This window comes from Girardinichthys multiradiatus, chromosome 22, assembly GCF_021462225.1.
Source record: "Girardinichthys multiradiatus isolate DD_20200921_A chromosome 22, DD_fGirMul_XY1, whole genome shotgun sequence".
Taxonomy (NCBI): Eukaryota; Metazoa; Chordata; class Actinopteri; order Cyprinodontiformes; family Goodeidae; genus Girardinichthys; species Girardinichthys multiradiatus.
This window is the reverse complement of record NC_061814.1, coordinates 6,894,710-6,914,781: the sequence shown is the minus strand read 5'-3', so window position 1 is coordinate 6,914,781 and position 20,072 is coordinate 6,894,710. Positions and strand designations below refer to the sequence as shown.

The following is a 20,072-nucleotide window of genomic DNA, read 5'->3' as shown; positions in this document are numbered from 1 at the left end:
ATGTTAAATTTTCATCATGACATTATGGAAAATAATGAACTTTATCACAATATGCTAATATTTTGAGAAGGACTGGTATGTGAGGAGTGTTGGACTGCTGCAGGACCAAGGGGATAAATGACCGGCCTGGATTGGTTGTGTGTGTGTGTGTGTGTGTGTGTGTGTGTGTGTGTGTGTGTGTGTGTGTGTGTGTGTGTGTGTGTGTGTGTCTTTAGGTTTCGCCTTGTGCCATTCCTGGTGGAGCTGCGTGCGGTGATGGACTGGGTTTGGACCGACACCACTCTTTCCTTGTCAGACTGGATGTGTGTTGAGGACATTTATGCCAACATCTTTATCATAAAATGCAGCCGGGAAACAGAAAAGGTATGAAGTATATGAGTGCAATAACTTGAACTCACCAGATATTCCAATTGGTTGTGGTTTTTCTAAGAAATGGTTCACAAAAACAACTGAAAGAGTGTCACACTTAAGCTAAATTTGAGTGAAAAGACAAAGAAATGATGACCTTACTTTCTGTTCAAACATGATTGTAAATATAAATGTGTAATGGTAAATGACTGAAAGCCATCTTTTTCAAAATTCGGAAAATACATTTACACAAAGACCTCCGTAGACCTTCCGGAAGGAACGTATTCCAGGGACACAGGTAGCTTTCTGGGGCTGTTTTTCTGCCTCCATCAGTTCCACTGCAGGAACCAGGAACAAATCAGAGCACCAGGTTAGAAATCCTACCCAAACAATGGCAGCCTGGACATTGGTCGAACTTGGCGAGAAGAAATTTCAAGTCTCCAGTGGTCATGTGAATGCTGTCTCTCTTGTGGAGTTAAGCAGGTTCGACCATTTTGCATGGGTTCAGATGATTGCTGTGGGAAAAGATCAAAAGCGGCATATTCATCTTAATAGGCTCTGGATTGGTTGTCCTGGAACCTCATGGGTGAGTTTTGTTTTTCTCGTGACTGTTCTATGACGTGATTATCTATGAGACAGAGAAGGTTTATCAGGTTGTCTTAAGGTCCATGGCTCATCTGTGCAGGCTTGTGCATCAAGTAACTTGTCACTGAGGGATTTCTGAAAAGTCCTTTTAAATTCTGGGAAGATCCACCCAAACTCTGCTGCTGATTTTTGGAACTCTATTGCCAGCTCAGCAACAGAGCTATTTCCTTGTTTAAGATTCCCATAGTTTTTCAGCTAATTCCTCACAGATTTTTTGGGGGGGGAACGTTCTAGGAGCTGATAAGTGAAAAGGTGAATAGTGTGTTCATTGATTATGGCTCCTGCCCACCTGAGAGCTTTGTCTTGGAGAAGTTTGATAACACTGGAGATATTGCTGGAGACATCTGGAAAAAAGTGAGGGGAGTGGCTGAAAACGTGTGCATGGTGGTAAAAGGCTCCGACACTTGCCAAGCTACCCAGAGAATGGTGCAGTGTCCCACAAACGGGAGGGAGTGATGACCTGGACCTGGTTGAGTGAGCAGACAGATGTTGGTTAGGGTTGAAAACTTGGAGTGTGGTATTTACATCTAGAAATTGACTGGTGAGATGATCCAGAGTTTGAGCAACTGTAGTCTGTTGATGGACGTGTGACTGTAGAATGGAATCGTGTTGACCAAGAACAATGCCCTGTGGAGAGAGGGCTGCCAGTAATTGTGCCGCAGAGTTGTTTTCATTTTTGTTAAGTGTTAGACTCTACAGTTGACAACCATCACAGACACACACGGGGTTCTTCCGGGTTTATGGTGGAAGGTCTAAATTGACAGTGAGGAGGAGGTTTGTGTGTGGTTACTGTCTGATATTGGAAATTATGAATATTGTTGTATAATGGATAGAGGTTCTTACTGTTGGAGGCAGTATTGGAGTTCCAGGGAATGTAAGTCTTATCCACAGAGGTGGAGGTGTTGGTGCTGGATTATTGCCCTGGATGGAGTCCCTTTAAGAAAACTTTGAAAGGTTTATTAAAACTATTGTGCAGCGGGAGGGTTATGGTGGAAGGTCCACATCGGCACTGAGGAGCAGAGGTAAGTGGTTCTTGTCTGAGATTGGAAATGATAAATAATGTGGTAGAGGTTTTTCTGTTAGAGGTAATGATGGAGTTGCAGGGAAGGTAAGTCTTATCCACAGAATCTGACGCTCAAATTCTTCATTGCTCATACATGGCCACTGTTACAACAATAATGATGAAAATAACACTGTTATTTTTGGAAATTTAGACTTCCAAGTACAAATGGAACGAACCTTTAGAAAGATCTCAGCATGGACAGCTGATGTGTTGCAGAACAGCTCCATAAGATTGTGCACTTTCTGGAAGCAGCCTCGTTGCACCCATCACATCATGCTCATCATCATTGGCCTTTTTGTCTCAGAGATCTGGGCTGTATCCGGAAAGATAATCAGCAGCATCCGTTTATGGGACTTTTTAATAGGAAAATATGTCCTAAAGGTGCAGCAAATAACAGAGACCCTACTTGTCCACCAGTTCTTCGCTGCTTGTCTGTCACTCTACTGTTCAAAAGTTTCCACCTGGGGAACTGGTCATAAAGATGCATTATATTTATATTATCTTTGTCTTGTTTTCCAGAAATACCCTCAACCTAAGGGGCAGAAGAAGAAGAAGATTGTGAAATATGGCATGGGTGGACTTATCATTTTCTTCTTAATCTGCATCATCTGGTTTCCCCTTCTCTTCATTTCATTGGTCAGATCAGTGGTGGGCGTGGTTAACCACCCTATTGATGTCACAGTGACTTTCAAACTGGGTGGTTACGAGGTAACTTTACACTTTTATATGAATTGAAACAAAGTCATTATGTTCTATAGCATAAGTGATGTGCTATATTAAAAGGAGACACAGCAAACACACTGTGCACTGTAATCTTTTAAGTTGAAACAAAGCAAACCTTCACTGTATGTTTATATTGCAAAATATGTCATTTATAAAACATTAAAAGTAAAAACTTTAGAAAATGACATGACAAGAAAATGTGTATTTGTAAACAGGATGTTGGATATCATAGTCTTACAAATGTGCATTTCTGGTGAGTAGTTTAGATTTATTATAGGCATAATTGACAAATTTTATTTTCATGTGTAAAGATCCAATTGGGCTTATTGACTAGGTTTTACCATTGTAACTGAAAACTCTTTGCAAGTCTGTGTGGTTGGAATTGGTATTTGCTCGAAATAAATATCAAAACAGTTAAGAATATGATGAAATGATGTTATTTTGTGCAAGTTAGTGGTGCAGTGGTAGTACTGAATGTAACTGGTGTAGTGAATAAAGACTGTAAGCAGAGAGGTCAAATCAAGGTTCTGCATTCTTTTCTAAAAATTCTTTCCAATGAATTTATAAATGCTTTTGATTATTGGTAAATGATCTGCACTCGTATAGCGCTTCATCAAGTCAGATGACTCCAAAGTGGCAGGCAACGCTGTAACTGTCCTTGGGCAGACTGCTTCAGGAATAGCCCTCTAAAAGCCTTGCTCTCAACCATATTACCAAAGAAAAAATAAATCCACTACACATCCAAAGTCATGCTCAAAAAGGATGTTTTTAAAAAACATTCCTGTTGTATGCTGTATAATTACTAAACCTCTGAATGACTGAATGATTTGAATTAATCATTAACACACTCAGAATAAATTACCTCCAAGCCCATGATGAGTGTATGTAAACGTCTGACCATAACTGTATACAACGGCAATATAGGAATTTCTACATTAACCATATTGCACCATTTTGTTGCCTGTGTGTTCCAGCCTCTGTTCACCATGAGTGTGCAGCAGCAGTCAATCAAAGCCTTTACAGCTGCTGAGTATGACGAACTCACCCAAACATTTGGAGACAATGCAGTATGTACTGACCTCTCTCAACCACCATGTTTAGACTCCCAGAAATATCCAAATATTGTATTAAAATCAATGTTACCATCACTCTGCCATATACTCAGTGAGTACTAAAAATGCCCCCAGGTCTGTCAAATGTGTAACATTGAGTTTTGTGTGTTCTTGCAATTAGGTAGCCATGCAGTTCATCACTCTGTACAGTTATGAAGACATTGTGACAGCCATGATTGAGGGTAGCTCAGGATCAGTGTGGAGGATAAGCCCCCCCAGCAGGCAGGAGGTCATTAAAGAGCTTCTTGGAAGTCCTGTTGATCTGACCCTCCGTCTGGCCTGGACGTTCCAGAGGTAAAACTGATACGGCATTATTCCATTTGTTTAGCAGGTAATACAGTGTTGTTGTGGGCTGCACGGTGGCGCAGTTGGTAGCACTGTTGCCTTGCATCAAGAAGGTCCTGGGTTTGATTCCCAGCCAGGGGTCTTTCTGCATGGAGTTTGCATGTTCTCCCCGTGCATGCGTGGGTTCTCACCGGGTACTCCGGCTTCCTCCCACAGTCCAAAGACATGCTAGTTAGGTTAATTGGTCATTCTAAATTGCCCTTAGGTGTATGAATGAGTGTGTGCATGGTTGTGTGTTGCCCTGCGATGGACTGGCGACCTGTCCAGGGTGTACCCTGCCTCTCACCCATAGACTGCTGGAGATAGGCACCAGCTCCCCCGCGACCCACTATGGAATAAGCGGTAGAAAATGACTGACTGACTGACAGTGTTGTTGTTACATTCTGCACATGTTTGATGTGTGGTTTTTTTTTTGTTTTTGTTTTTTTTGTTTACTGTCTTACTGATGTTTCTGAGCAACAACATCAGTACACACAGACCCGTGTGTACATACTGGACGGTCTCTGAGAATGTGTGTTTCCCTGACAGGGATCTGGGTAAAGGTGGAACAGTTGAACAAACCTTTGGAAAACATTCGATAGACCTGGAACCTGGAAACCCGGTCAGAGCAGAGCTGGCATCTTTATTGATTGGCAATCGGACTGAACCTGTGTAAGTTTACTCATGTAAACAGTTTGTGATGTACAGAAATAGAGATTCAGTTCGTAACATTGTAATACCTTAATTTATACTAAAAGATTCAGTCCTTACAGATCTTTCATTTTTCCCCCAGGCTTGTTCCTAATATGTTTCCCAGCTACATGCGTGCCCCCAATGGAGCTGAGGCCAAACCAGTCAGTCAGCTATATAAAGGTCAGAATTCAATCAGTTCTTCACTTTCTTTCAAGTTCTAACTGCAAATAAACAAATAGCACATGGAAAGTAAATGATATATGGTTTTCAAAGGTTTTTTCTAATCAATTCTAAATACGAGGCATTAAAAAATCTAGTGCAACCAACTGCCCTAGTCAGTAGACAGAGTTCAGCTGTGTGTGATTTAATCTGAGCCTCCAAATACCTCAGAGGTTCTCTAGAAGACAGTAGAGAACAACCAGCACCATGAAGACCAAGGAACACAGCAGACAGGTCAGGGAGAAAATTGTGTAGAGGTTTAAAGCAGGGTTAGGTTCTAAAACAATATCTCAAGCTTTAAATATCTCACAGCGCTCTGTTCATCATCTGAGCATGGAGAGAGGATAGACCAACTGCAACCTTACCAAGACATGGACGTCTACCTAAACTGACAGGCTGGGCAAGGAGAACATTAATCAAAGAAGCAGTCAAGGGGATCATGGTAACTTAGATCTATAGAGATTCACAGCTCCTCCAGTTAAATTTAAGCCATGTACTCCTCAAACCTAGCCTTTTTGGAAGAGTAGTAAGAAGAAAGTCACTGTTGAAGAAAATCCATAAGAAGTCCTGTTTGGCATGTGAAAGACACCGCAAACGTGTAGGAAGGTGCTTTAGTGAGACCACAATTGAAATTTTGACCGACGTGAAACACTAACACTGCACAGCACTAAGAACACACCGTTGCCATGGCGAAATACAATGGTGGCAGCATCTTGCTGTGGGGATGCCTTTCTTCAGCAGAGACAATGAAGCTGGTCAGAGTTGATGGGAAGTTGGATGGAGCTAAATACAGAACAATCCTGGAAGAGAGGACTATGCCACCACAAAGAGCTATGCCAGTACCAGTTCACTACTGCACCAGATTAAAAAAACGCAGGCTCTCGGGGAACAGCAGCCAATGAAAACATTGTGAGAGCCATGTTTAAAGCTCTGGAGTTCACTTTTGTTTTTGATCGATCACACTTAAAAATACAAAACCAGTAAAAACACAGCAGCGAGAATAAAATATTGGATTAGAGTCAGATTAACAGAAGCTGAGTGTCTCTGATCTTCCTGCAGTTTATGATGAAATCACCGTCACTGAGGTTAGGAAGGTCAATGCTCCGCTTACAGCTGATGACCAGACTCAGTCCTGTCGATGTTCTACCATCTGCAGGTGGTGTTGAAAAAACGTTGCCCTAAAAGCTGTTTTAACTCCTGATGAGAGATCAGCTGATCAGGACGGTGAAGCCTTTACAAGGACTGCTGGTTGTTTAAAACTGTTAATAAACTATAGCGGTCATATCAGAGCTTCTGTTTGCAGGGATACTGGGATAAAAAATAGTATTTATGGGCGCGGTGCTGGTAGTGTAGGGGTTAGCGTGTGATCACATATAGAGGCTATAGTCCTCGAAGCGGCCTTCCCGGGTTCAAGTCCCAGACCTGGCAACCTTTGCCAAATGTCTCCCCCTCTCTTTGCCCCTCCTTCCAGTCTGCCTACTATCAAAAATAAAGGCCTCTAGTGCCAAAAACAATTCTGAAAAAAAAAGAAAAAAAGTATTTATGTGGTTAAATTGTCTCCAAGCTCTATGATCCTTCACAAAAATGCAGAATAAAAGTATGTGTGTTTATGGGGATGGATATGAACTGAGATGCTTATAATTACATGGCTCTGACTTGGCTCTCTTTTGTTAGAAAAGCAAAACTGGTTATTTAATAGAACCAGTTAACTGGCTCTAGAACCAGCTCTGGTTAAGAACCGGAACCTCTTTTATGGAATAGACCAGTTAGAGGCTGCAAAAGACTGGGGTCAAGGTTCACCTTTCAGCAAAACAACAACCCAAAAGCTACAACCAGATCTACAAATGAATGGTTCTGATCAAGGCATATTCATGTGTTAGAGTGGTCCAGTCAAAGTCCAGACCTACATTTCATTGAGAATCTGTGTGAAGACTTGAAAACAGATGTCCACAGATGCAGCAGAAGTTGGTTCCACACAGTGTTGACTCTAAAAACAAATGCCTGTTAAGCTTTCAGGTTTTTATTTGTAAAACCTTTTGAAAGTCATTTATCATTTTCCTTCCTTCACAAATGTAAAAAAGCTAAATGGGGTGAATACTTTTGCAAGGCACTTTATATTTCTTATTCTGGTGGTCTTGCAGATGATGAAGGCGATTACCAGAATATCACTCTGTCCCTGATGAGTGACAGGTCTCCGAACAGCTCTGGGAACCAGGAGTGGTGGGACATTGCAATTGCAAACTGTGATCCAGCAGCATGTAGTGTGTTACCCATGGTCATATTCAACGACAAGGTCAGCCCACCAAGCCTGGGATTCCTGGCTGGATATGGGTAAAAGACACATCATCAGTTACACAAACATGGTGTTGTTACAGTCTCCAATTCACACTCCTGTTAAAATGCCAAGTTTGTTAGATGTACAGTATCAAAAAAAGTGAGTACACCCCTCACATATTTGTAAATATTCTATTAAATCTTTGATTGGGACAACAGTGATGTAAAGTAGTCAACGTACAGCTTGTAACAGTGTAAATTATAACATAATATAATTATAACAGTGTTAATTTAAAATAACCTTTTGGACATACAAGGACATACAAGGAATTTGTTTTGGCGTAGTCGGTGCAATACAGTACAGTTTTAAGTGAGTGAGAGTAAATATAGAGCAGTATAAGATGCAAGAGCAATACAACAGTGCAGGTGATCATTGTGCAAGTATGGCAGTGCAAGTAAAGCAGGAGTCCAAGCTGTTACAGGTTACAGGTGACCTGTCAGCAAAAAAGGGGGGGTGTGGGGGAAAGGGAGAGTGTCAGGGTGGTTTCCGGGCTTTGTTAACCAGGCTGGTGGCAGATGGGAAAAAACTGTTCTTGTGGCGTGAGGTTTTGGTCCGGATGGACTGCAGCCTCCTGCCAGAGGGGAGAGTCTCAAAGAGTCTGTGACCGGGGTGGGAGGGATCAGCCAGAATCTTCCCTGCCCGCTTCAGGGTCCTGGAGGTGTACAGTTCCTGGAGCGACAGTAGACTGCAGCCAATCACCTTCTCAGCAGACCGCAGACACGGTGCAGCCTGCCCTTATCCTTGGCTGTAGCAGCGGCGTACCAGATGGTGATGGAGGAGGTGAAGATGGACTCAATGATGGCTGTGTAGAAATGCACCATCATAGTCTTTGGCAGGTTGAATTTCTTCAGCTGCCACAGGAAGAACATCCTCTGCTGGGCTTTCTTGATGAGGAAGCTGATGTTTGTCTCTCACTTGAGATCCTGGGAGATGATGGTTCCCAGGAAGCGGAAAGATTCCACAGTGTCAATTGTGGAGTCACAGAGGGTGATGGGGGCAGGTGGGGCTGGGTTCTGCCTGAAGTCCACAACCATCTCTACTCTCTTGGCTTGACAGACTGGTGACTGGAGGTGCAGCTGTTGGTGTACAGGGAGAAGAGCAGAGGAGAGAGAACACAGCCTTGGGGGGAACCGGTGCTGATGGTCAGGGAGTCAGAGACGTGCTTCCCCAGCCTCACGCACTGCTTCCTGTCAGACAGGAAGTCAGTGATCCACCTGCAGGTGGAGTCGGGCACACTCAGCTGGGAGAGCTTCTCCTGGAGCAGAACTGGGACGATGGTGTTGAAGGCAGAGCTGAAATCCACAAATAGGATCCTGGCATAGGTTCCTGTGGAGTCCAGGTGCCGGAGGATGAAGTGAAGGGCTAGGTTGACTGCATCATCTACAGACCTGTTGGCTCTGTAGGCAAACTGCAGGGGGTCCAGGAGGGGGTCGGTGATGTCTTTTAGGTGTGAGAGCACAAGGCGCTCAAAGGACTTCATCACCACAGAGGTCAGGGTGACGGGTCTGAAGTCATTAAGCCCTGTGGTCCTTGGCTTCTTGGGAACAGGGACGATGGTGGAAGACTTGAAGCAGGCTGGCACATGACATGTCTCCAGTGAGGTGTTAAAAATGTCTGTGAAGACTGGAGACAGCTGATCAGCGCAGTGCTTCAGGCTGGCTGGTGAGACAGAATCCGGACCGGCAGCTTTCCGGGGGTTCTGTCTCCTGAAGAGTTTGTTGACGTCCCTCTCCTGGATGGAAAGAGCCGTCCTCGGCGTGGGTAGGGGGCTGGTGGGGGGGAACTTCAGGGTGGGGGTTGGAGGTGCCAAGGCCCCTCTTGAACCAATGGTCACAGTTTTATTAGTAGAAAACAACACAGAACCCCAAAATAGCCCCAAACCCACAGTGAAACAGGGTGTTGGCAGCATCAGGCTCTTGGGTTAGTTTTCTTCCGATGGAACTGAGGTGTGTCAACATGAAGCAACAGTTGAGCAAGGAAATCATTTTAAAGGAGAGTGACTTTCTGTGGTGGTTAAGTTTCTTAATTCACACCTGAGACCTGCCACTGAGGTTCTGTTATCTAAACAGAACAAACCCATTTGGAGGAAAACATTTATTCATTTTAATAATTTCTGGAAAAAAAGGAAATAATTCATCATCCTCCTTACCCCCCTCCACTCACCCTCCTTCTTGTCTTCTTCATCTCCCCTTGTCCTCCTTCTCCACCTTGTCCTTCTCATCCTCCTCATCCTCCCAGGATTATGGGTCTATATGTGTCCGTGGTCCTGGTCATTGGGAAGTTTGTGCGTGGTTTTTTCAGTGAGATTTCCCACTCCATCATGTTTGAGGAGCTGCCCTGTGTGGACCGCATCCTGAAGCTCTGCACTGACATCTTCCTGGTTAGTGTGAATCAACACATACAGTTGACATCAAAAGTTTAAATCCTGTGCTTAAAAAGACACAGATCCATTTTTCTCACTGTCTGACATTAAATCAGAATAAACGTTTCCTGTTATAGGTCAGTTTGGATTACCAAAAATATCTCTATTTGCTAAATGTCTGAATGAAGAGAGATATTTTTTTATTCTTCAAATTCAGAGATTTACATACTCTAAGATCACTATGCATTTAACCAGTTGGGATAACCCATATGATGATGTCATGGCTGATTTTAATAGTTCTGGTTATTTACAATGTTTGAGTTAAACGTAGGCCCAGGTAAGTTTTTATGCTCCTACGCTCGGTCGAACGCTTTTTGTTGATTAGATGAGGGCCCTCTACCTGGCTGTCCAGGTCGAGGCCCCTGCTCAAGATATGGTTATGAACGCTTACAGGCCTCCAAAACCCAAAACAAACTTTTACAATGATTTCAATGACCTTCTATCTGTGATATGTGTTGACTACGACTGTTTATTCATTGTGAGAGATTTCAACATCCATGTTGACAACCCCTAAGACAGAGAAGCAAAGTAATTAGTTAAACATTTTGGTTTGACTCAACAAGATGGCGACATAGTTTGGACTTGATCATCAGTAAAGGTCTAAACTTTTCCATGGTCGTTGTTATTGATGTCGACCATTATGGCCACTTTTCTTTACAAGTATAATTTCCTTTGACAAAATTAGCCAAAAAGATATAAAAGAAAAGGCTTTATTAAGGACAGTGCAACTAAAACCTTTAACTAAGTTACTCTTCCACTTTCACTTTGTCCTCTAACTCAGTAAATAACCTGGTAGATAACTTCCATTCTAAAATTTACACTACCAGGTCCTGCAATGAATTTGCTAGCTTCTTTAATGAGAAAATTCAGATTTCAAAGGTAGTCTGTACATCAAAAATCAAGTCCAGTATCAATGTTGTGTCCAACTAAAACAAATTTGGACAAAATGACACATTTCTACCAAATAAACTACAAAAACGTAGAATAAATTATAAATCAACTAAGCTCCTCCTTCTGCTGTCTCAAATGTCTTACTTGAAGGGCAGGGACATTTTGTGTTAATAGATAACTTTACTTCAGAGTTGACAAATATCACAACGCGGGTTCCCCAAGGTGTCGTCTTGGGGCCCCTCCTAATCAATATTGACATGCACCCCCTAGCTCAGTTTATAATAAACAACATGATAGGTTGCCATAACTATGCAGATAACACACAACTATACATTACAATGTCACCAGGTGACTATGAACCTATTGTAAGTGTTACATAGAACAAATCAATGTGTGGGTTTGCCATAATTTTCTTCAGCTGAGTAAAAACAAAACTGAAGCAATTATTTTTGCACCAGAGGAGGAGCGATCAAGAGTCAGTACAAATCTTCAGTTACCACAGCTAGAAACCACTGACCTGAACCTTCAGAGTCGCATAAGATGATCATTACGTCGGCCTTCGATCACCTGTAGGATATATCCAGAATTAAAGGACTAATGTCCCAGCAGGATCTTGAGAAACTCATTCATGCATTTATCTTTAGTTGAACTCATTACTTGAACAAAATCATTGCAGGTCTGCCTAAAATGTCGATTAGACAGCTGCAGCTGGTCCAAAACGCCATGTTCTCACCAAAACTAAAAAAATAGAGCACATCACCCCATTTCTAAAGTTCTCACACTGGCTCCCTGTAACGCAGAGAATAGACTTTAAAATACTTCTATTAGTTTATAAGTCAGTGAATGGCTTAGCACCAAAATGCATTAAAGATCTGTTGTTGTTGAATCAACCTTCCAGATGAATCAGGTTTTCTGGTTTAAGTCTACTCTGCATCCCCAGAATCAGAACCAAACTTGGAGAAGCATCATTCAGTTCTTATGCTCCACTAATCTGGAACAAACTTCCAGAAACTCTGAGTTTAAATCATGGTTGAAAACCCATTTGCTTAGATTTGCCTGTCACTGTTCTATTTAAACTAATAACTCAAATATCATTAATTTAGTCTGTAGTCCAACTTTTCTTTACTAGCCTTTATTATTTTTCCACTGCAATGTACAGTACTTTCCTTGCCTATGGATGTATTTTAGGGCAACAACTCAAACACTCTTTGTGTGACTAAATGGGAAAATTCAAAAATTAGCCACAATATCTGGAAGAGAATTGTGGACTACCACAAGTCTGGCTCATCCTTGGGTCTAATTTCCAGATACCTGAAGGTGCATCATTCATCTGCAGCATGGTAATGTCCAGTCATTGTACCATTTAGGAAGGAGGCAGGCTCCCACGGAAGATCTGGTTTTGGGGTAAAATGTGTGAATCAATCCCAAAGCAAAAGCCAAAGCCTTGTGGTTTGTTGGTTCTGTTGTCCCTGTAACCTGATCTTGGATAAGCAGAAGACGATAACCAAACCCTCCTTCTGATAACTGAGGAGGCTTTTGCGTGTTTCCTCTGGTATTTTGTTGATTTATCTTTGGTGATGAGCACCAAGTCTTTGATGTTGGAAGGCCACTTTGCCATCATCCTAATCTTTAGTTCCCTCTGGAGATTCTCTATCAGATTCAGGTTAGGTTAGGTTGGGTTCAAACATGAAAAGTTCTGTCTGGTTTAATGTAAGACAGTGAGAAACAAATGGTTCATTTCATGGTTATTGGAAGTGTCCTGGGACATTTGTTGGTCCAAATAACCAGTGTCTCTGTGTTTGAAGGTTCGTGAAACAGGAGAACTGGAGCTTGAAGAGGAGCTTTACTCCAAACTGATCTTCCTCTATCGGTCTCCAGAAACTATGATCAAATGGACTCGGGACATCCACACAAGAGAGCAGGACTGACAGTGATTGTCTGTTTACTTGATTGAAACCCAGTGAAGAGACGCCCAGTGGACAACACATGATGGGCGTCTCATGGACGTATAGCCACAGAGATACTTTACAGCAGATGTGGCTCAGTAGACGTGCAATGTGAAACATGTCCTCATGCTGGACTCTTTGTGCTGTTGTGTTGTTGCTGCTGCCTGACCATTCTGATCAAACTACACTTTGCACACACTGTGGGAATAAGGTTGCAGTCCCTTGGTTTTGGAAGCAGCTGGATATCTGTTGCATCTTTGCAGAGCAAAAAGAGCTTAAACTGTGCTGTGTTTCTGTTTGTTTGAAGGCCAAAGAACCACAGCAGGTAGTGTGACTGTTCCTAGTTGTTCAACCATCTGCGGTCCACAAGTTTACCTTTTTCATCCCAGATTGGGTCGGACGTCATTTGAAAACATGTTTTTATTGTTATGGTGATTTGTTTACAGATAGAGCAAACAAGACAAAAACCACACACTTTGTTTTAAAAAAATAAATGTTTCCATTTTTTAAAAGATAGAAATATGAGGTCTCAGTAAGCTGTCTGCAACGTGCTTTGATGAAAATCCCAGAACAAAGCAGCACCATTGTACTGGTCCCAGCTGTCTATACACCTCTGTTTGTTACTGATGCATTTAATGACTGCAGCCGATTTTTCTGAGCAGTGCTTTTCTTTTTAGACTGCCTAGGACTCTGTGGTGTCATGCAAAACCAAGACACATATTACTCTTTTTATCTCTAAACATGGGAATGTAGACCGGCTCTCCATTTTAAGGGCAAGTATGGAATTTGGAAGTGAGGTTCTGAGGAAAGGTTAGAAGCAAATAATATCCTACCTGAGGTAGATAACGTGGGGTTTGAGTGGTCAATGAGAGTAGAAAAGTTAATTTAACAAATAAATAATTTATAAATCCAGGTTAGTTAGTTTCAGAGGTTGAAGCTTACAACTAGTTCAAATTGGGCCAGGACCAAAGCGGACTTCTATTGTCTTAAAAGAAATCCGGAACGTCAGAACTGTTTATGTGAGAACTGCTTTATCCACCTTTAACGTGACATGTTTACATTGGATCTTATTCCCACAGAAACCGATGATTATTTACAGGGGAAATGAAGGTAAGAGGCAGGGCATCTTCTTCCTGTGTGAAATATGTACAGAAAACATAACAGGAATTATTTTTTGTCAGACTAACAGCCTAAAAGAAAACTAAGGTAGTGTACACAAATAATTCAGCTGTTTACACCATCTTTCATTTACTTTCACACAGTTACACTTTGTGTTCCATGGTCCATTCTCTGTATGTATTTAACAAAAGAAGATCATTGGTGGTGAACCACCTGCTGTGTTGCCTTTGAGACTTCAGTTGTTTTGGAATGATAGAAGTCTGCTTTGGTCCTGGCCCGTCTCGGAATCGTCCAGCCTCAGCCTCTGGCACCAACTGATCTGGTTTTATACTAAATGAAGACGCCAAGAAAGTTATCTACTACTTTTAACAGAGCCTCATTTCAAACATAAGGGTTCTGAGTCTTTGCACAAGTATTTCCATCATAAATTGAAGAAAGACTGGATTGTGTTGGTGGTGAAGAGGCAGACCTAACTTCTAGCTGCCTTCTTTCAAACATCTACCCTACTTCCTCTGGTGAAACATCCAACAGACATATTCTATGAGTCAATCATAGTCACTAGCCTAGCAAAATTTGACCAGTCACCAGCCAACCACGTGACTCCGTGAGTCAACCACAGTCACCAGCCAACAGACCTGCTCCATGTTTCGACCACATTCACCAGTAACCAAGTGAGTCCTTAAGTCATCTACAGTCACCAGCCAGTCTCACCAGCTTTGGTTGCCATGAAATAATTCAGTGGTCGTACTGTAGTACCAAAGGATCCAGTTTCTTGAAGACAGGACTTTCAGGTGCTCTTCATCTCAAGCCTGAGACTCTGTTCTGTCCTTCACTTTTCATAATTCATTTTTTTTCTAAAAACAGTTTACTGTCAGTTTGAGAATGTGCCAAAGGTAACATTTAAGTGAAAAAGCAGCCAGAGTCCAAAGACCCATTCTGAAGCAGCTTCAATAAACTTCTTGAACTTTGGATAAATAATTATTTAAAAACAAAAGAAAGGCTCAGGCTTATTCGAAGCTAATTTTCAAAAAAGATGCTTCTAGACTCTTAAACACTTCTCTAAATGTGAATAAAATGTAAGTAATCTCTTTGCATCAAAAATGTAATCCAAAGATGACTGGCAGCACTATGGCAGCACTGCAGTCCACAGAAATGCAGTTACTGGAGAGCAGAATTACCAATGAAGGTTTTTCTTTCAACGCAATTCAATAAAAATAATTCTTTAATAACACCAAAGCAAAATTAAATGTTAATAAAGTATAAACACATCTACCAGTCACATCTGAGTGATAGATGGGTTAACTGTGTGCAGATGAAGAGAGGACAGATAAGAGAAGCATACCTTAAAGCTGTGGTCGTGGTGCACGTTCAGAACTAAATCTAAACAGCTGACTTCATCTTTTGTAACGGAGGCTCCCAATACGTCAAAGATTGAACGCCTGTACTATCAGTGATCCGCTCCTATCCCAGTTCACAGAGTCACATCAGTGGGACTGCTTGTTTCTCACTTGAAGGTAGTCTGTGTGAAGATGGAGCATCCTAAACACTTGGTTTACACTACTGTAATTAACTGATACCCTAGTTGGCAGATGGTTGCTCCATCATTAGACCAACGAGTGGATACAGAGTACAGAGGAATTCCTCAGGCACAACAGAGACCTCCTGTACACTGTTGGTCATCAAAATGTCCAAATGGGACTTCTAAACAATGTCCATGGGTGCAATATACAAAAACGTCTGGACGACCAAAGGACATGATGTCGCACCAAGATTGGCCTAACATGTCGAGTGCACATCATCCTTTTATCCAGTGAGCCATATGAGTTATTTCATTTTACGGTTTAGAGATGGTTAAACTAGGGAGAAAAAACTAATCATCCTCTATGTGGTAATCCCACTGTACATGTCCCAGTATATACAGAAGGAACTTATTGGTTTTAGTTTCCTTTTTATCCCAGGTTAGCCAGATGAACACACACTAACAAAGCTGGCAGATGATGGAGGATGAAACGATGCTGACCTCTTGCTTTGAAGCAAGGATTCAGCTCAGTGCAGTTTTCTTGTTTCTTCATGAATAACACAGGAAGGGATGAAACATCAGATAACCTGTAAACACTGCATCCCTTTCGCAGAAGGGTCTCTTCAAACGGCAACAAATAGAAAGTGAACATTCAGTGAACTGTTGGAAGGGCTGACTGATGGGTTGAATTTTGAATTTTCTTATTTTATTTCCAGTGAAAAACTTTTTTTATTGTGAATGTAAATAATATTTGTGTATCAGTTTTCTGTATGATACGTTGCATATTTGATGACCCAATAAAGACCAATGCCATGTACTTTATTTGATAGATTATGTGAGATCAACTCTTTAAAGAACCGAGCACATAAAACAGTAAAAAATGAAATCAAAGCCCAACTCCTTGAGGTTTCTGTTACCGATGAAAGTGTTCAACAGGAGCGTTAACTAAAATCCCAAATGCAACCTTACCTTGCAGCAGAGGATTTCAAGACGTGTCTTAATATTTCACTTGATTTAAATAGCACCAATTTACGACATATCTCATCGTATGTTACAAGACAAAAAGCTCCGGTTCCCACATCTAGGCGTTTAAATCCAGATTAGTCAAATAAAATTTGACTCATTTTTACATAGTGCATTATGCTAAATTGTTTGATTTGTAAAACATTCAAAATGTTTTACAAATCAAAGATGGTTATTAACTTTAGAAAAGTAAGGCGTGCATATATTCAGGCCTTGTTACTGTGACACCCCTAAATAAAATCCCATGCAAACAACAGCGTCAGAATTCACCTAATTAGTAATCAAACTCAACCTCTGCAGCTGTTCTGTTTCTGTCCTCAGAGGTTCTTGACAGAACATTAGAGAACAACCAGCATCATGGAGACCAAGGAACACAGCAGGCATGTTAGGCGGAACGTTGTGGAGACTTTTAAAGCAGGGTTAGGTTCTACATCAATATCCAAAGCTTTGAACATCTCACAGAGCTCTGATCATCACCTGAACATGGAGAGAGGATGGACCAACTGCAGGCCTACCAGGACATGGTGGTAGCATCATGCTGCCTATTGGTAGAGGATGCATAAGACTTAAATCAAAGCACATTCATGGGTTAGAAAGGAACCACCAAAGTCCTGACCTAAATCCAACTGAGAATATGTGGCAAGATTTGAAACATTGCTTTCTGCAGATGTTCTCCATTCAATATGACTGAGTTGAGCTATTTTGCAAAGACTGAGAAAATCTTCCATCTCCAGATGGAAAAGAAGGAAAATATTTACCCCAAATGACTAAAAGCTGTAGTTGGTTCTATTATCTGTCAACTCACGGGCTGAAAATAGATGTACACCACGCTTCCAGGATGTCAACTGTAAAAAAAACTATGATTTTCTTTCCACCTCCCAATCACACGCTATTTTGTGTTGGTCTGTCACATGATATCCCAATAAAATACATTAAAGTTTGTGGTTGGAGAATTCAAAATGAGAAAAGGTTAAGGTGAATAACTTTATTTGCCATGGTCTGTATTTTAAAACAGAAAATTCATATTATTTCACTCTGTGTTCTGTGGTGTACCATACTGGGGTTACCATAGTGGGGTCAATTAATTTCAGCCACAGCAATAATGAACAGCACATTCTGAGCCACCAGCTATTATACTTTGATTTTAAATCATTTATTCTTTTTAAATTATCTGCATAACATTTGGCAGTGTAGAACTGAAATGCATTAAACCAGAAAGAGACCAATTTTGTTTAGCTGTCCAACTTTTCACATTAAACTAACAGTTGTTTTTGCTAGGTAAAACATTTTCTAATTTCAGTTATGTGGTCCCTTGATCACTGTTGGTTTCTTATCCTTCCCTCTCCCCACTCCTGTCACATCATGACACCTCACTTCCACACAAAAGGACTACCTGCACCTCTCCCCAAGTCTAAAACCCTCTCCCCTCTGACCTGCACTATAGGTCACTGAGGAAGCTGTAAATATGGTCTTTCAGTATCAGAAGAGGAAAAAAGCTCCAGGACCTGATGGTATTTTCCCCCTCCACCTGAAAACTTGTACTGACCAATTGGCCCCCATCTTCACTCAGATCTTCAACAGGTTTCTGAAGTTGCTTCCTGATTTAAACATTCTCCCATCATCCTGATCCCTGAGAAACGCACCATCACAGGGTGAAAAGACTGCAACCCTTTTCCCCTGATGTCTGTGGTCATGACCTCCTTTAAACACCTGGTGTTGTATCTGAAGGGCATCACAGACCCCCTGCTGGACCCCGTGCAGTTTTCTTACTGGCCAAACAGGTCAGCAGAGGATGAAGTCAATTTGGGACGACACTTCATCTTGCAGCACCTCGACTACTCATGGACGTACGCCAGCCTACACCTCTCAGAGGATCATCAACTTCCTGACTGACTGGCAGCAGCAGGTGAGACTGGGGAGCATTTTCTCCTCCACCAGAACCATTAGCACCGGTGCCCCCCAGAAATATGTTATCTCCCCACTCCTCTCTGTACGGCACCTCAGCAGACCCATCTGTGAAACTCCACAAGTTTGCAGATGATACCACTGGTATTGGTCTGATCCAGAACTCCCCCGCACACTACCTTCCCTTATCCTCCTCAACAATACCGTGTTCATGGCGGATGGCAGCCTCTTCAAACTGCTGCAAGGAAAATGATGCATACAAGTCACTGGAAAACATAATTTACTCCAGCAACACAAACCCTGACTGTGCTTCCACTGCACTAACATTGCAGTGGAATGTTAGTGCACCAAAGTGAGAAACATTCTCGCACTGTTTTACCACAACGTTTTTTGGCTCCAGCACAGTGAACCATTATACAACATCCAGTGTGTCAGAGAAGAATTTTCTGTCCATTTCTTTTATCAAGGCAACATACTTGCTCTTCATTTCATCAAAGGCTGGTTTTTGAGTGCGGCAGTGAAAAATGTTCTCTCCTTTAAACTTGTTACCTTGAGAAAGGCTGAAGAATGCCTCTGCCTTTGGATTATTGTACATTCTATTAGATTTATATACATTGAGTTTTTTAACAACTCCTTGCCCACATCCTGTCATAATTGCAGCTCCATCAGTATAAACTGCTGCAGTTGTTTTCCATCCAAATTCTTCTGTCAATACTTGCTTCACATCCTAAACAAGAGTATGTGCTCTTCCATCGACAATTTCAGAGATTCTGAACAGTTTGTTTTGATCTCCTCTATGTACTTGTCATAGGTAATTAGTCGCCTGGTGTTGCTAATGCTGGTTGACTCATCCAGAAGTAAGAAAAACACAGGACTACTTCTTCCCACAGCCTTGTCAACACCTTCCACATAGGTACTTGCAATAGCTTGGTGCATTTCTGACTGTCCATTTTCATTAATGTAACCACCACAAATTGATGTTTCTGTGTTGAGCTTTTTCAAAGCTAGACACTCAAAGCTAGACACTCAATATGTTTCATGATCTTTACCAGATGACAAAATTTTGCTGTGGTCAGTTTCTTTTCTGCTATAAAACAGCCTGTTTTTAGATGCCCCTTAGTTTCCTCTGCTCACTGCCCTGCGCGTCTTCAATAGCAATAGCTTCACATTTCTTCCTGAATCTTCATGTTTTTTTTTTTTTACTGCTGCATGAAAAAAATCATCTGAGTGGTGATGCAAATTTAAAGTTTTGTAGCATTGGCTAGAAAAAGGCACAGCACTACATTTTACAAATGATGCAGTTTTTTTCACCATTATGTTCCACAGATATATCCTGCTAGAAAGACTGGGACAGCATAGGGTCGTTCCTTTAAGAGAAAAGAGAAGACCGTGGCAAGTGTGTAGCAGACGTGACGTTTTAGTTTATGGCTCTGATGCAAACGTCAATGAATTACACATTGAATTTCTCACATTATAAGAACTATTTCTGCTGGAACCAATTATATAAAAGCGCAATGCCTGCAATCGCACAGTGATTTTCAGGCCCTGTGACCCCACCCTGACTTGTACTTCTCAACAACTTTGTCCCCGACTTGTTTGGAGAGCTCCTTGGTCTTGTTGGTGTGATGCCTTTTGATTATGGTGTTGCAGCCTCTGGGGCCTTTTAGAAAAGGTGTTCATGCTGACATATCATGTAACACTTTCCACACAGCTGTCCTTTATTTCACTAATTATGGGACTTTTAAAGGCAACAGGTTGCACTAGAACTTTTTAGGGCATGGATAC

The 20,072-nt window shown here is 41.6% G+C and overlaps 1 protein-coding gene across 2 annotated transcripts in view; it reads left to right on the top strand.

Annotated features, from left to right (window-relative positions):
* piezo1 (piezo-type mechanosensitive ion channel component 1) overlaps positions 1–16,176 on the top strand; it is a 123,747-nt gene extending 107,571 nt beyond the window's left edge. The window contains exons 46-54 of one of the 2 annotated variants that reach the window (XM_047351184.1): positions 216–363; positions 2,576–2,764; positions 3,754–3,846; positions 4,013–4,185; positions 4,765–4,887; positions 5,009–5,088; positions 7,269–7,458; positions 9,701–9,842; positions 12,581–16,176. In XM_047351184.1, coding sequence (XP_047207140.1) covers positions 216–363; positions 2,576–2,764; positions 3,754–3,846; positions 4,013–4,185; positions 4,765–4,887; positions 5,009–5,088; positions 7,269–7,458; positions 9,701–9,842; positions 12,581–12,703 — 1,261 coding nt within the window. In that variant the 3' untranslated portion in view covers positions 12,704–16,176. Of the gene's footprint in view, positions 1–215; positions 364–2,575; positions 2,765–3,753; positions 3,851–4,012; positions 4,186–4,764; positions 4,888–5,008; positions 5,089–7,268; positions 7,459–9,700; positions 9,843–12,580 lie in introns of both variants that reach the window. The other variant, XM_047351185.1, reaches the window with a different exon arrangement.
* Positions 16,177–20,072: the final 3,896 nt, after the last annotated feature.